General features: G+C 39.6%; 1 protein-coding gene across 3 annotated transcripts in view; it reads left to right on the forward strand.

Annotated features, from left to right (window-relative positions):
• Positions 1 to 2,351: 2,351 nt before the first annotated feature.
• Positions 2,352 to 15,717, forward strand: part of esr2a (estrogen receptor 2a) — a 30,520-nt gene continuing 17,154 nt past the window's right edge. For 2 of the 3 annotated variants that reach the window (XM_080883044.1, XM_080883045.1), the window contains exons 1-2: positions 2,352 to 2,556; positions 14,796 to 15,459. In XM_080883044.1, the coding sequence (XP_080739170.1) occupies positions 15,083 to 15,459 (377 nt within the window). In that variant the 5' untranslated portion in view covers positions 2,352 to 2,556; positions 14,796 to 15,082. Of the gene's footprint in view, positions 2,557 to 14,795; positions 15,460 to 15,717 lie in introns of those variants that run through there. The other variant, XM_080883046.1, reaches the window with a different exon arrangement.

A 15,717-nucleotide genomic window follows, 5' to 3' on the forward strand; every position in this document is an offset into this window, starting at 1 on the left:
AGTTTTGATCTCCTCCATACCCGCTTCACACCCTGGAGGACGGGGCTGTGACCCCCCCACACTCCCTAGCAGATCATTACATGGAGAAACCTTTGGAATGCAAGCATGCTGATCCACACAGGTATGCACACATGGGTATTCACAGACACGGACTAAAGCTTTCTTGGCTGCTGCCTCAAAGCACACTGTGCGCTGTCTATCTTGCGTGCTGCACAATATCGTTTATTATTTAGTAAATATTGATATCTATGACTAGCTAGTTTATTGTGATGGTGCCTTGTTTTCTCTATTATTATGTTACTCTTTGTTGTTTGCTGTCTCCTCTGTTTGTTTTTTTTGTTTGTTTTTTTTTTTTTCTCCATACAGGTGACCCAGGAGTTCTTTTTTTTTTTCTCTCTCTTCCCCCCCCTCCTCACCGTCTCTTCTCCCCTTTGGTTTTCTTTCTTTCTCTCCCCCTCTTTCTCTCATTCATTCCCCCTGTCCTATTTATTAAAAAAAAAAAAAAAAAAAAAAAAAAAAGACAAAGGATGAACTGAAGCTCTGCCATCACGTAATGTCGCATACTGCTGTTTCTGATGTCATTTAGAAAAAAAACAAACAAAAAACAAACAAAAAAAACAAAAACAAAAACAAAAAACAAATATGCTCTGATGGATAACACATGCACTGACACTAGTCAGTGTTGCAGGGGAACAACACCATAAACAGGCACTTAATGAATGAAGAATTAATGCGTGTCTCCCATTTCTCCTCAGAGCTGACCTAAAGTAGATAACAGCCTCTGGCAGGAATAGTCTCAGTAGATCAGAATGCAGCACAGCTAAAAGACATAAAGACTTTTTTTTTCAGCTGCAACAAATTTAAGCTTTCAGGAACTGAATATAACATGAGAGAAATGTTGGGAATTAACAAGCAATCTGTGAATAATTACATTTAATTAGATCCAGAAAGAATTTAAGGTTGCAATCAGTTACAATATGATCCCAGTATAAATATAAATCTATCTATCTATCTGTGTGTGTATAAAAATAAAAGCATAAAACCCTATACAATATGTTAGCTCTGTGCCTATACTGATAAAAACCCACAAACATATATTTTTTAAGAATCTTAAGATATTTTTTAATTTAGTTTTTGTAGATTTAGTTTTTGGTTTAAGCTCTACTGCATGGTTAAAACTGGATTTAAAACCAGTTACATTCACTTTCACTGGTTGATGGTAAAAACAATAACCACTTAAGGTGTGGTTTATTTTGACGTCTGTGTGTGTTTCCCTGGGCAGTGCCAAGTTTACGCCATAAAATTAAAAACTAAAGGAAATGGGATTTCCTTCATAATAAAAGCATTAAAGTCTTTAAAAATAATATTCTTTATAAAGGTGATCCGGAAAAAATAAAAGTAGCAGCTAATGGCCAGATTGATCAATATACTGTTTTTCTATCATTTTTGCACTCCGTCTATAAAATATGAGACGTGCAAGTATTTTTAAAGTTTTTGCTACTGCTTTATTGTTGAACACTGTTCAAGCAGCACAAAACTGTAAACGTGTCAGTCGTGCAGTGTTAAATACTAGAGTCAATAAAAATGTACATAAATATATAATTCACTGAAGTTAAGAAGGCAAATGTGGGAAAATTAACATTTATTCTTTTTATATGATTGATTCCAAATCTTCAACCTGTATAATTAGTGTGTCTGTATTTATTAGGTTACAAAGAGTCAAATGCGAGACTACCATTCAGCCAGGTGTCTCTTACATTGTCCAGTACAAACGTGTTCTTTGCTTCAGCTTTTATTCAATTGTTACTCGGTCACCCAAATGGCACATTGCTTCAGGGCTGAAAATAAAGTCACTTTCAGTATTTCAGTACTCTTTCTTTTTGTATTGCTCATTCATGGTGGACCTTGAGAACCATTCATATAGCAGTGACACTATTCAAAACCAAATGTTTGGACTCATTATATGCAATGGGAGAATAAAGCAATTAGAGACATACTGCAGTGTAACCGAGTGCACAACAATTCTAACCAAACAAACAGCAAACTTGACATTTCTTTTCATATCAAAAGACATCCAGCAGTTATTAACTACTACTGTGTGAATGTGTGTGTGAATGGGTGGATGACTGGATATGTAAAGCGCTTTGGGGTCCTTAGGGACTAGTAAAAGCGCTATATAAATACAGGCCATTTACCATTTTACCATTTACTACAAATATATAATAAGTCATTTTCCACAGTTTGTTTTTCAGTTTTTACTTCATAGTGGTTATCTCTTTTATTTTGAAGGCGCCAGCCGGAACTTCCGCACCTAACTCGCTGTCGCTTGCAGTCATTTCCCTAAACGCTGCTGGTCGTTAGCCTCTGAGCTGAAAGCCGCGGTTCATATCAGCGCAACAGGGCTGTCTGTGAACTCGGAGCTTGGACTTTAAGCGGTTCGTGACAGCCCTATTTAATACTTGACTTTACACTTTTACCCACGCATGACGCCACGAGGGGACTCGGTGGGGTCGGCCTGAAAACTTTCCCCTGCCATTGGTGTTTCTGAAGGAACAGGTAATACTATTTTTCACGCGTTTACATACGTTTTGAAGCAGAGGACGCTCACAGACTCCCCGCTGTCCCTCAGATTTATTGTTGCGGGGTCAAATATCAATGCAACAAGGCCCGCACCTGTAGTAGAAAGCGCATGAAATACAGATAACATAGATAACAGGTGGTCAGAATAAACTCCAGCAAGAAATCACTACATAGGCTTTTAAGGACTTTAGCTGACCAGTGTATTTTAAAAATAACCATTCATAGATCTTAACTGGATGTAATCGATCTTTGAAAAGCTTCTTTAAAAGTTTAAGGTCGTATGGATATGATTTAACTGCAAGGAGGCTATTAATACGCAAACTATCTTACTAGTTCCTTTATCGTTTAAGGTCTGTTAGCCTCCAGTGTATTCTTGGATCATTAGGGCTGTAGGGTCTCTCGTTTCTGTATTTTGAGTGCACTTTTGTGGAGAATCAGTGTTTTCCATTTCAACAAGTCTAATGTGAACACAAGGCCACTTCAAAAAGCACTTATCACTGTGTAAACAAGAGGCTGCTATCGGCCAGCTGTCTGCTCTGCTAGGGTCAAGCTCACAGGAAGAATTTCCTTTCCTTTGTGCATATCATACAAGATATGTAGTTATTTCCAGGGTCGTCTATTTAAACAGTTAGCTCTGGTGCTAATAGGTCAGTTATACTTATCTGGTCCATGGCACAGCAGGTAAGAAGTGAAGCTTAAGATTGTGTGATCTTATTTTTACAGATGATTTGGTGTCATTTTTCTTCCCTTAAGCTTTTTTAAAATTCATTTATTTTAGCTTTGGTCTGGCAAATATAACAAGCTTTTATCCCTCTTTTAATTTTGACAGCTGAATAGCTTTACTTTGACTCCAGCCTGGGTGAGGAAAATGAGGAAATTTTACTTCAGCACACAATTTCAGATAATATGATAATAAGTGCAGTCATTAGTTGTGGCCCTGACTTGTCTCAAGATGTAGACTATTAAATATTAGCAATTAAATTAATATGAGGCCAGTGTGCACTGACTCGACCTAGAGAGAAGTGGTGTTTTATTATCGACTTTTTGAGTTACAGAAGTTGTTCAGGGGAGGTGATCAGAGCTCTCCTCTCACACTTTGTGAGACTTTTCTTTGAAGAAACAACACTTATTTGCAATGATGATCACTTCTACGGCAGGGATTAACATGCCAGATTTATATAAGTAGAGATCTGTGACCACAGGAACAACTCTAGTCTTGTTTGTCCTTCGATTCTACTTGTTGTTATTCTGTTTCTGTCATGATTGATTGTGCATCCTGTATCACCTGTAGCCATGATTTAAATGTCTCTGAGGTACTCCATGTTCCTTGTGTCTGAATAGAGCTATACAAACAAATGTGACTGTTTTTGCTGTTTAGCATGAGGGAAGCGTTAGTTAAAATTAAGGATGCATCAGTTGTGAATTCCTGGGTGGAATACTGATGTTTAAAACAGCAATTTGATAGATAACTGAAGCAGAACAATACCTTTTTTTCCTGTCTATTTTTCCCTTGAATATTAACGTTTTGTGCCAGGAAAACAAATCAGCATAAACAGAGAAGTACTGACCACTAACACAGGTAGATGACGTCTTATTTGTGGAAATGCTTATTTCAGTCAGTAATGCTATTATCTGCTCATACAATTGTCTTAATGCCTAATAATTAGAGAACAGATTAGTATTTCCTATTTCCATTTCATTACGGACCCTAAAATGCCAATAGGAAATAACAATACAGCTAATACCGACTATTACAGTGCAGTTCCTTCAAATTAGTTGAAGGAAATAACTACAGCCACTCGGGAAATGTATCACTTATTACTTCTATTGGAACAGATCTTCAGGTATATTTCTACTTTTTTGTTGTTGATCTATCTGGAATTGTCAGGCAGGTGAAGTTAGTACTGCTTTTGTCTTGGCTTACACTAAATTCAGAAGTCTCCCTTTGTATCTATTAAATCCATCTTGAATAATTGCTGATTATGTTGTACAAATAAGCCTGGAAGATTCAAATGTATTGCATTCTGGATCAATTTAAAGTGTACAGGGAGACTAAGTAATTGAGTTAATTAATGTTTAACTGAGCAAGTGGTGCAAAGAAGCCTCAAATTATGCATTCTAATTGTTGCCGACTGAAGTGTTTAATTTTCTTCTGAAAGGTATTTGCATATCGTCTGAGACAGAACACTTCCCTGGTGCATTTCAGTGAAATATTTTGCACGTTCTCTGGCACTATCCTACACCAACATCCCCACGTATTTGCCGTGTGCAGTAAGGCAGGACTGTTTTTGCAAAGGCCATTTTTTCCTGATTTTTTAGGGAGGCTGTAAGGTTTTAGGATAAGGGAACGACACGGCCTTGAGATTTTGTTTATTCTGACAAATAATTGGGAACAGATAGTGTTGTTGCTAGTTTAGATTGATTTGACTTTTTTAACGGACGTGTATTTCTATGAGGATTTATAACTATGTAATCTTGAGTCATGTGGGGAAAAAGTACACCTTCTGTGTGTAACTGTAACGTTTTATGTGCAAGAATATAATAAAAATAATCTCGTCCTCAGCAAAAGACGGATAAATCCGTCTCAGCTGTACAACAACACATGACATACTACACAGTGTCTTTTTTTTATGATACAAAAATTAAGCCAGAATACAAGTAGTAAGTAGCAGCCAGATGCACTTGATTCAAATGCCCGGGATTACCTGATCAACAAGCAGGGCAGGCGTAAGCACCTCCTATAAAAGCAAAACTTTTGGCAGTTTGCTGGTCTGGATTTTTCAGGTGTGCATTAGAACAACGCCAAACAGGAAAGACAACAGCCATGAGCCTGAAGAAACAACTGTTGCTGCCCATCAATCTGGAAAGGGTTACTCTAGATGTCAGATAGCATGCTAAATGTCAAAATTCATGACTGAACACGATGAAAAGATTGAACAGGTATGGCCTGCCAGTAAATATTGACAGGAAAAAGCCTCTTACCTTTCTGAATAACAGCACAACTTAGGTTTGCTAAGTTGCATCTGAACAAACCACAATACTTGTAGAGAAAGTGGAGATGTTTTTCGCTATAATTCACTGCACCACGGTTGGAGAAAACGAAACACGGCATGTAACCAGAAAATCCTCGTACCAGTCTCAAGTATGGTATTGGATGGGAGATGATTTGGGCTTGAAAGAAGGTATGCTTTCTTTTCCACATGATGCATAGTCTCTGAGGTTTCTGTCTGTATAATCCACCACACGACATCATTTTTGGTGAGATATCCTTAGCTCTCCTAATGCACTGCAAATGAAAAATATTTATATTCTTTAAATTAATCTTTTATTTATCAAGGCGAAAGAGAGACCTGACCAAGAGGGCCAGCATTCACACTTTAATTGTTTTTGTTGTAAAAATAGAGAAAAGAAGTAGAATAAGTTCCAAACTAGTCAAGATTAGTAGTGCAGCGGTAACCGCTTCCTCGGTCACTCACTATGGGTGCTGTGGAATTATTTGGTTAAGATGCCTTTAGATTAAAACAACATCCATTGCTTAATAAATACTTGCTTCAGTTGGACACAAGTGCTTTTCTCTGACATTTAGAGGACTAAAGCAAACAGCACCCCATCAAATTGGTTTTTAAACCCACAAAGACATGAAAGTGAGGTTTTAGAGATGGCCATAAATCTGCTTCATCATTCAACAAAGATCTTTAAAATTTGAAACCCTTTGTTTTCACGATGCAACAGGTTTTTGTCCTGGCGTCACTGTCACTTTGTAACAGAATTAGCTGGAGATGCAGAAATGGTAATAAGAATCCTTTAGTAAGATTTCCCAACTGCTTGACTTGAAATTTAAAGCCTTATAACCATGTGAGCCGATAGTAGGGGCAGCAAGATGTGCAGGGAGCTTTTCTCCCACAATAAGTTGCCAACTTCTAGAGAGTGTAACAGTGAGGAAGTCTGAAGGCAAGGTCAAAGCTTCAAAGGAAACAAAAACTCTTCCACATCTGCTTTTAGCCAGGATTGGTAATTAAAGAAGAAAAACCTTGCCGCAATCTCTTTTAATGTGACTCATCTGTTTTGGGAGGAACATTCACCATCTACAGACACAAGGTCACAAGAATCACTGTGAGACTAGTTGAAGAAGACAACTAGTCCTCCTTCTCCTGCTCTGTTCTTCTTTAATGCTTTCACCAGCACACATTCCTCAAATTACAGGTAATCAGATGCCGACTCGTTATTGATTTATAGGTTTTTGTGATCCATTGATCTACTTTTAATCATATATCATTCCCCAAGTATTAAGGAGAAACCGATGAGCTGGCAACCAGTGCATTTAAACCTCAGAAATTGGCTCATAGGCTTTGATTTTCAGTCATTCAGGAAAGGAAAGGATTATAAACCCATAGAAGAATCAATTATCTGTCATCAGCTAAGGAGTGGATCATTTATCAAACCAGATATGTTTATAAAAAACCATTCAGTTCGTTGTGTGTCGAGGCTAATTTGGGAGCAAGTGTTTGCCTTAGTTATTGTAAAAATCTCCAAATATACTCAAAGTACATGTGGCACATTTTTGCATTTAGTATAGGGCTGCTCGATTATGGCAAAAATGATAAGCACGATTATTTTCACTGAAATTGAGATCTCGATTATTTGACGATATTTATTTAACCCTTTAAGACCTACTATAGAACCAAGTCCGCCAGAGCTTATATTATTTTTTTACATGTTGTAGTGCCATTTGTGGGAGCATTTCAAGTTGCTATACAACTGTTATAGCCCATATTTTAATAATATGTATGCATTAAGTCCATAGTAACTACATTAATTGCAAAAAAGTGCAATAAACTACAAAAAAATTGAAAATCGTTTTTGGTTTTTTTACATATATTTCTACTTGGAGAAATTTAAGAGGTTTATCCCTCAAAACTTTAAATACAAAAAAGTTGCAAAAAATAGTTTACAACAACAGGAAATTTATTTTGAGTGTCTTCATAGTTTTATTTTGGCGATACAGCAATTTTTATATACTGCAGGAAAAACGAAAAAACAATCCTATGATGCAAATTTGCAAAGAAAACAGCAGGTGCATCAAAATAAAATATTTCCAGCAGTGCAATTTGAGTTCTAAGCATCCCAGAAACTATTCAGAAAAGTCAAACATGACCAGTATAGGCTTTTAAGGCCTACAAGTAAAAAAAACTACATTTCCGCAAAAATGACGTCACTTCCGGTTTCGGCCAGGAAATGGCGGACATGCGATAGTTCGCGCTGACCTCTTTTTCACTGTGGGAAGTGTTACGAACAACTGATCGGATCGGCAAAGCGTGTTTCTGGTTTTGTGTTTTGCTGTTTTGTTCCTGCAAGCGCTTTTTATGCAATTTTTGCAAAGCTATATGTTGAAGGACCTAGGACAAGCTGATGGCATAAGATGTAAGTACAACTCCTCCGGTTTCATATGCAAAACAAATTATTGCGCTAGCTTACACGGTTCAGGTTCTACAGGGATTTAAAAATAGTTACACAAAACGGAGCGTGCTGCTCTGACCGGCTTTAAAGGGTTAACAATGACTTTAAAAAATAATATAAAATAGTGTGCAACACCACTGAAGTTTTTTTTACCTCTCTTTTCAACCAACGGCAGTCACTCTCCTCTCCAAATAACTTCTGCTTAGCTTTCCGAGCTTCCCTCGGGTCCTCTTAATCAGCGGTCTCCAACCTTTTTTTGCGCCACGGACCGGTTTATGCCCGACAATATTTTCACAGACCGGCCTTTAAGGTGTCGCGGATAAATGAGGGAGGGGCTAATAATCGGCTCAGTCATTTTTAATGATCGTTGAAAGCCCAGATCGTAATCGTGATTAAAATTCGATTAATTGAGCAGCCCTAATTTAGTATTTATGAAAATGCAAATTGGTTTTAAGGCAAATTCACCTTCGAATCCGTTGCAGTAACTGATGTTTTTTGGACACTCAAGGGCAGCGAAAACAAGCTGTGGGAACAACAAATATACTGATATGTTCTGTTAAACAGTTGCTTATTTACACGTTCTCTGCAGAAGGAAAAAGTTTAGCATTTATTTGAGCAACATGATTTTATCTTTTGTCTGTTTTTGTTGTTTAGTTTCGCTTTTGGTCTTTGCTCTATTCATCATACATTGTAATTTATCTGTTTGTTTGGAGCCAACTGAACAGATGCCTCAAAATCCACTCGGAGCAAGTACTGAGCTGAATCACTTGGGATTGCAAAATCTAGTCCTATTAAGTAATCTTCCTGTTTTAAAAAATAGAATAGAATAGAATAGAATTCAACTTTATTGTCATTGCACATGTCACAGGTACAAGGCAACGAAATGCAGTTTGCATCTATCCAGAAGTGCTTTAGCCACGATATAGATATATTACAATATATATTAGCAATAATATAGATATGTGAGTATATTACAGAAATAGGTCTATTATGGTATGTTATAGTCCTCTCACCACTACTGTTCTCCCTCTACACTAACGACTGCACCTCCAAGAACTCAGCTGTCAAACTCCTAAAGTTTGCAGATGACACCACTGTCATTGGCCTCATTCAAGATGGTGATGAGTCTGCATACCGGCAGGAAGTTGAGCGGCTGGTACTCTGGTGCAGTCAGCACAATCTGGAGCTGAACACTCTTAAGTCTGTAGAGATGACAGTGGACTTCAGGAGACATCCCTCAACTCTGCTCCCCCTCACCATATCAGACAGCCCTGTGTCAACTGTGAAGACCTTCAAGTTCCTGGGTACAACCATCTCCCAGGACCTGAAGTGGGAGACCAACATCAACTCCATCCTCAAAAAGACCCAGCAGAGGATGTACTTCCTGAGACAACTGGGGAAGTACAGTCTTCCACAGGAGCTGCTGATCCAGTTCTACACTGCGGTCATTGAGTCTGTCCTGTGCTCCTCCATCACAGTCTGGTATGGAGCAGCCACTAAACAGGACAGGAGCAGACTGCAGCGGACTGTACGGGCAGCAGAAAGGATCATCGGCACCCCCCTGCCCTCCATCCAGGATCTGTACCTCTCAAGAACCAGGAAACAGGCAGGGAAAATCATCACAGACCCCTCACTCCCTGCACACAGACTTTTTGATCTGCTGCCCTCTGGCAGACGGTACAGAAGCCTGCAGACCAGGACCACCCGACACAGGAACAGTTTCTTTCCCCTCGCCATCTCCCTTCTTAACAGTTGACCTGTCACACTGCTCCCACTGCCAGACTGCAACTGCACCTTATGTACATTTTGTAGTATTCATTCCACCTCATTCATTTCTGTATTTTATGTATATAAGTTTAGATTCGTTATTTATAGTTGGTTTACACAGCTTTGTGTATGTATGTGTAATGTGTGTATATATAGACACGTGTGTGTGTGTGTGTGTGTGTGTGTGTGTGTGTGTGTGTGTGTGTGTTTGTGTGTGTGTGTGTGTGTGTGTGTGTGTGTGTGTGTGTGTGTGTGTGTGTGTGTGTGATTTACATTGCTGTGCTTGAGAGCCACCATCTACCGGAACCAAATTCCCTGTATGTGTCTGCACATATACTTGGCCAATAAACACGATTCTGATTCTGATTATAGGGCTGGGCTATATCATACCGTTCACGGTAATACCGGTGTAATTTTGGGCAAAGATAGGAAAATGAAATATCGCGATAGAATATGGGTAAAACGCGCATGCGCAGTGCCTATGTTTACATAAGCGCATGGCGGCGACGCAGAATGAGAAGAGCGAAACTGGATCGTTGAATGAAACGGATGAACCAGAACTGGTTTGTAAAAATGCTACAACTTCAGTGGTGTGGAACTGGTTTAGCTTTCGTCCGTCAGATACACAACAAAGCACTATTTCTGGTAGAGCATGCTAGCGGGCCGTCGTTATTACCGTGTTTTTTTGGAAAATACGGCACACTTAAAATCAATCCTTTGATTTTTCTGAAAATCGACAGTGCCCCTTATAATCCTGTGTGCCTTATGTATGAATTCTGGTTGTGTTTACTGACCTCGAAACGATTTTATGTCGTACACGGCGCTCGAAAATCTGTCAAATGTTTTAGTATGACTTTGCTAAGCTACGAACCCGCACCGCTTGATGGATTGTCGGAGCATTACGGCTATCGTAGGCAGGCGCCTCGCGGAGTGATACGTACTGTGCTTCAACATAATATTACCGTGTTGTGTGTGTATAACCTCTTTTTAAGTTTTGTGGATGTTATACATGGTTATGCTGAGGATATGTCGGCCAGTTTCCACTGGAAATGCCTTTTGGTTAAACTATCAGCAAGGAATTTGCATTTGCACTGTTACATTTTTATATAACTTTAATGCACATAAAAAACAGCTGCTTGTTTAAGTGAAAATACATTGCTGGTTTTTTTGCACAAATAAAGTTGTGGAGTTGTAAAGTATTTTGTCTAGTGTCAATTATATCGTTATCGCAAATTTTTAAATGTATATCGTGATAAATATTTTTGGTCATATCGCCCTGCTCTAGTATGTTATAATGTACACGGTATGAAGTATGTTATGAATATGCTATAACTATAAGTATGTACAGACTATGAACAGGATATAAATATAAAAAACTATACAGAAATATGAGATATGCAGGTTATAAACAGTTGTTGAATTAAAATTTATTGTATTGTACAGAATGATTATTTACACAGAACTATAAAGTAGTGCAGTTAAGATAAGTGAGATATGTGGATAATTTCTACAGAGGCTATATAAAGTGTTAGTGGTTGTGAGTGGTGGTTCAGTCCATGTTGTTATTATTGTGTGTATGAGGGTACAGTTGTCCATTTTGTGTGTGTGTGTGTGTGGGTGTGGGTGTGGGTGGTTGTGGGTGTAGGTGGTTGTGGGTGTGGGTGTGTGTATGTCCAGTCCATGTGTTTAATGTGAGTCAGGTGTCAGGAGGCAGAGTTCAGGAGTCTGACAGCTGTGGGGAAGAAGCTGTTCCGGTACCTGGTGGTCTTAGTCCGGAGGCTCCTGTGGCGCCTCCCAGAGGGCAGGAGGGTGAAGAGTCCATGTGATGGGTGACTGGGGTCTTTGGTGATTTTCCCAGCCCTTTTCAGACACCGCTTCCTGTAGATGCGTTGGGCAGTTTTCACAACCCTCTGCAACGCCTTCCGGTCCGAGGCAGAGCAGTTCCCGTACCAGACTGTTATACAGTTGGTCAGGATGCTCTCGATGGTGCAGCGATAGAAGTTCACCACGATGTCTGAGGACAGGTGGTTCTTCCTCAGAGTCCTCAAGAAGAAGAGGCACTGGTGAGCCTTCTTGACCAGCTTGGAGCAGTTGGTCGTCCAGATGAGATCCTCGGAGATGTGGACTCCCAGGAACTTGAAGCTGCTCACACGCTCCACAGCCGTCCCCTTAATGTAGATGGGTGGATGTGGGTCAGCATTCCTCCTGTAGTCCACGATGAGCTCCTTGGTCTTCTCGGTGTTAAGCAGCAGGTTGTTTCTGTCGCACCACTCAGCCAGACGATCCACCTCCTCCCTGTACCTCATCGTTGTCGTTGATGAGGCCAATCACCATGGTGTTGTTGTTGTTGTTGTCCTGGTGTGAGAGGACAGAGTGCAGTGCGATGGAGACTGCATCCTCTGTGCTCCTGTTCTGGCAGTATGCGAATCGGTGGGGGTCCAGAGTGTGTGTGTGGGGGGGGCAGGATTTGAAGTGTTATGTACCTAAAGGCTAAAAGACCCCTGTATTTATAACAAATGTTGGCTTTTCAAACAAGAAAATAAAAAATTCAGATGAACCATTAAACAGGTGCTAAACCATATCAGAGCAAACCAGAGCCATCCCCAGTCGGCTTCTTCCATACCTCATAAAACATCCTCGGACTTTGACTTTGAAATAAAAGAATTTTATCCACTCAGTAAAGTTATGTACTGTGTGAATTTTACCTGCTATTTAGGTCAAAAGAGAAAAAATAGTTGCACATTCACATAAAAAAATGAGGCAGGAAGAACTGAGTGAACAACAGCTCAAACACCGCAGGACTCCAATTTATCGCACGCTGAAAGCTTTAAATTTTGAGCACAACTGTTTCACAAGAGAATAACACACTACTCTGTGCATTATTGTCTGAAACCGAGAACTTTTCCACAGTAAAAATTTCTAATGCTGATGATTATTCAATTAATCAACAGAAACTGGAAACAGTTTTTACGATCCTTTCTTTTAGTGAGTTTTTAAAATCAGAAATCCAGGTTTGAGCTTTATAAATGTGAGGATTTTATGTTTTTTGTACCACATAACTAGGTACATAACCCGTCTTTAGATGTTTTCCCACTTGTTTATAGTCATCAAAATAATAGATTATCTTGAAAATAATTTTAACAAATCAAACCAAAATTGGATGAATCTCTCAACTGCTGGGTGTTTTTCATGTAAATTGTTCATCCTTCAGTGGCCTGTAATGTGTCTACATGTCTTTAGGGCATCATCGGAAAAGTTTGTTTGCAAAACTTCCACAGTAGAGGTCATAACTCTCATGCTTCGTAATAAATCCTTGAGGTCACTGATGAAAATATTATTTTGTGTTTCCCTGCCTTCATTTTTCATTATGTTTTCACAGCTGTAAGAACAGCATTTGCAGGCATGGTTGAATTTCATGTTATAAAAAGGAGAATTCACCTTGGTTTCTTTCAAACTGTCCCAAATAATTAATTGGCACTTATGACAGTTGAAGCTCTGAGTCCATTTACTGCCGTTTCTTTAGCAGTGCTCATTTTACTTGTAGCAGAAGCCTCCAACTACTCCTACGGGTTATCGAGTTTGTTACTCTTCTCTGATATTTACTGAGATTAATTCAGGCGTTTTTCTTGGATAAGTAATGACTTACAGGTGTGGGCTTTATGCCACAAAGGTAGAGACACTGTGTACCAGCGACTGAAGACAGACTCCTGCCATTCAGGAATGATTAACTGCTGGATTTGATTCATCAGATGTGGTAAGAGTAAACCAACGTGTCCTTGGGCTGCACTGTGGTGCGTTACTGTGCACTCGCACTGCATTTATTGATCTTTCAGGTGTTTCTGTCCACAGGGCATCATAAATCACAATTTCTTTTTCCTCTCACCATTTTTGGTAGATACTGCAGGTGTTTTGAAGAAGCAAGTGAAATTGTAGCGTCTACTGATCGTTAGAGCTGACATTTTTATATTTTTTCATCGTTCTGATGGTCACTGTAGTGGCTATATTAATTTCTTAAAGTTCTTTCTTTCTCTTATATGTAATATAACCACACTACTGACGGACAAGCGCCTGTTTTTATGCGTTGTCGTTAGTAACAGCGACGATAACACTTTCGTGTGTGGCTTGTTTATGTTCCACATACACCTTTCACAATAAAGCTCAAGATCCTGTTGAGACTTTTCAAAATAAACTGAATCACGTGAAAGAGCAGATTATTTACAGATGAGAAGTAAAAAATAAACCTTAGACTCAAACGTTAGAACAGGCTTTCCCCGCAGCACGCCGTGTAATAAATACAAAGAAAACGGCGGCCTTTACAACTTGTGTCTATAAATGTATAGTTTCATGCATCGGTTAAAACACTCGACTCCGGGTAAAGGACGCGCAGCTGGAAACACTTCACGCAAGTCGAGCTGCCCGAGATTCACAGAATTTACAGACAATGTTACATTTTTGTGATTTATATCGTTATCGGACGATAGAATTCTTATATCGGGATATGAGGATTTTGGTCATATCGCACAGCCCTATAAACCACTACACTGTGCAAAAGTAAGCTTCCGCTGAAGAGTGTGTGGGCTCACTCCTAGAGATGGGGCGAGGGGCTCAGACAGTTAGAAGGGTTCAATTTTGCACCAGTTCCAGTGATTCAGGAATTTCACTAGAATTCCTCCTATGTGCATGCCACGTATAAGCCTAGTATGTGCAGTGTTTGGAGAAATCTATACACCCTGTAGCTTCTCTTTGTGGAGTGGGAGTGGTAGGCTTAGCTGGGACTACTGCTCCCACTCTTTTCGTTCTTTTTGATTCTACTTTTTTCCTTTTTTTCTGTAAACTGATTGTACTCAGATATTATCAGGGGAGCTAAGTATGAAGTTTTACCAAAGTTTAAAAGAAGAGATTGTAAATGAAATATATTTATTTCATCTACAATCGCAGGTCATGCCGTGTATTTCAATATATCAACCTGTCCCTTCTTCTTTCTTGTCCAGGTGGAAAGTTCTGCTGCTTTTACTGATGAAAAACCCATGGCAGGACTGAGAAGGAATAGTGAACATCCCTCCTACCCTGTCTTACACTCCTCTCCTGTAAACCTCCATCTTCTGGACTGTTTCACGAGGATATTCAGTTATGCCGAGCAGAAAGCAAAGTAAAATCCATTTCTCAGCTTTGACCATGTGAGCTCTGAGGTAGCTCTCTTAGCTCTGTTGTTTTTTGGCGACTCTTTCCAGTTGCCGGTAATGTAGTAATTCAAGTGATATTAGAAGCGTTTGGTGTCATGATGGCCGCTGCCTCCTCGCCTGAGAAGCTGCTGCAGCTCGAGGAGATCGACTCCAGCCGAGCTGGTAGCTGCATTCTCTCCCCGATCCTCGGCTCCTCTTCTCCTGGTCTGTCCCATGAAACAAGCCAGCCCATCTGTATCCGCTCACCATATACCGACCTCGGCCATGACTTCACCACCATACCTTTTTACAGTCCAACTATCTTCAGCTACGGTGGTCCGAGCATTTCTGAATGCTCCTCTGTCCATCAGTCTCTGAGCGCCTCTTTATTTTACAGCCGTGTGGGGACGCCCATTACGCTGCACTGCCCCCAGGGTCGATCCCAGCAAGGCCAGTCAGCCCAGACTCCGTGGGACAGTGTTATAACAACCAGGTAGGACTGGGCGCAACACCTTGACTACGCTGTGCTCTTTAATCAGTAGTTGGCCAGCTAATGATTATTCAATTAGTACTTAACCTGTTATTTATTGAACAGCTGTTTTTAGTAACCTTTTTCTCCAGTTTTTTCTTTTTCAACTAAAGCTACAGCAAGCTAAAAATAATCATCTGTAATCACATTACTGATTCAGTGATTTATTACTGTGTATTACTTTTAATCAACTGTTTTGCATACTTAATCTACATGTTTTTG

Source organism: Rhamphochromis sp. 'chilingali', assembly GCF_963969265.1.
Source record: "Rhamphochromis sp. 'chilingali' genome assembly, chromosome: 5".
In the NCBI taxonomy this organism is placed as follows: domain Eukaryota; kingdom Metazoa; phylum Chordata; class Actinopteri; order Cichliformes; family Cichlidae; genus Rhamphochromis; species Rhamphochromis sp. 'chilingali'.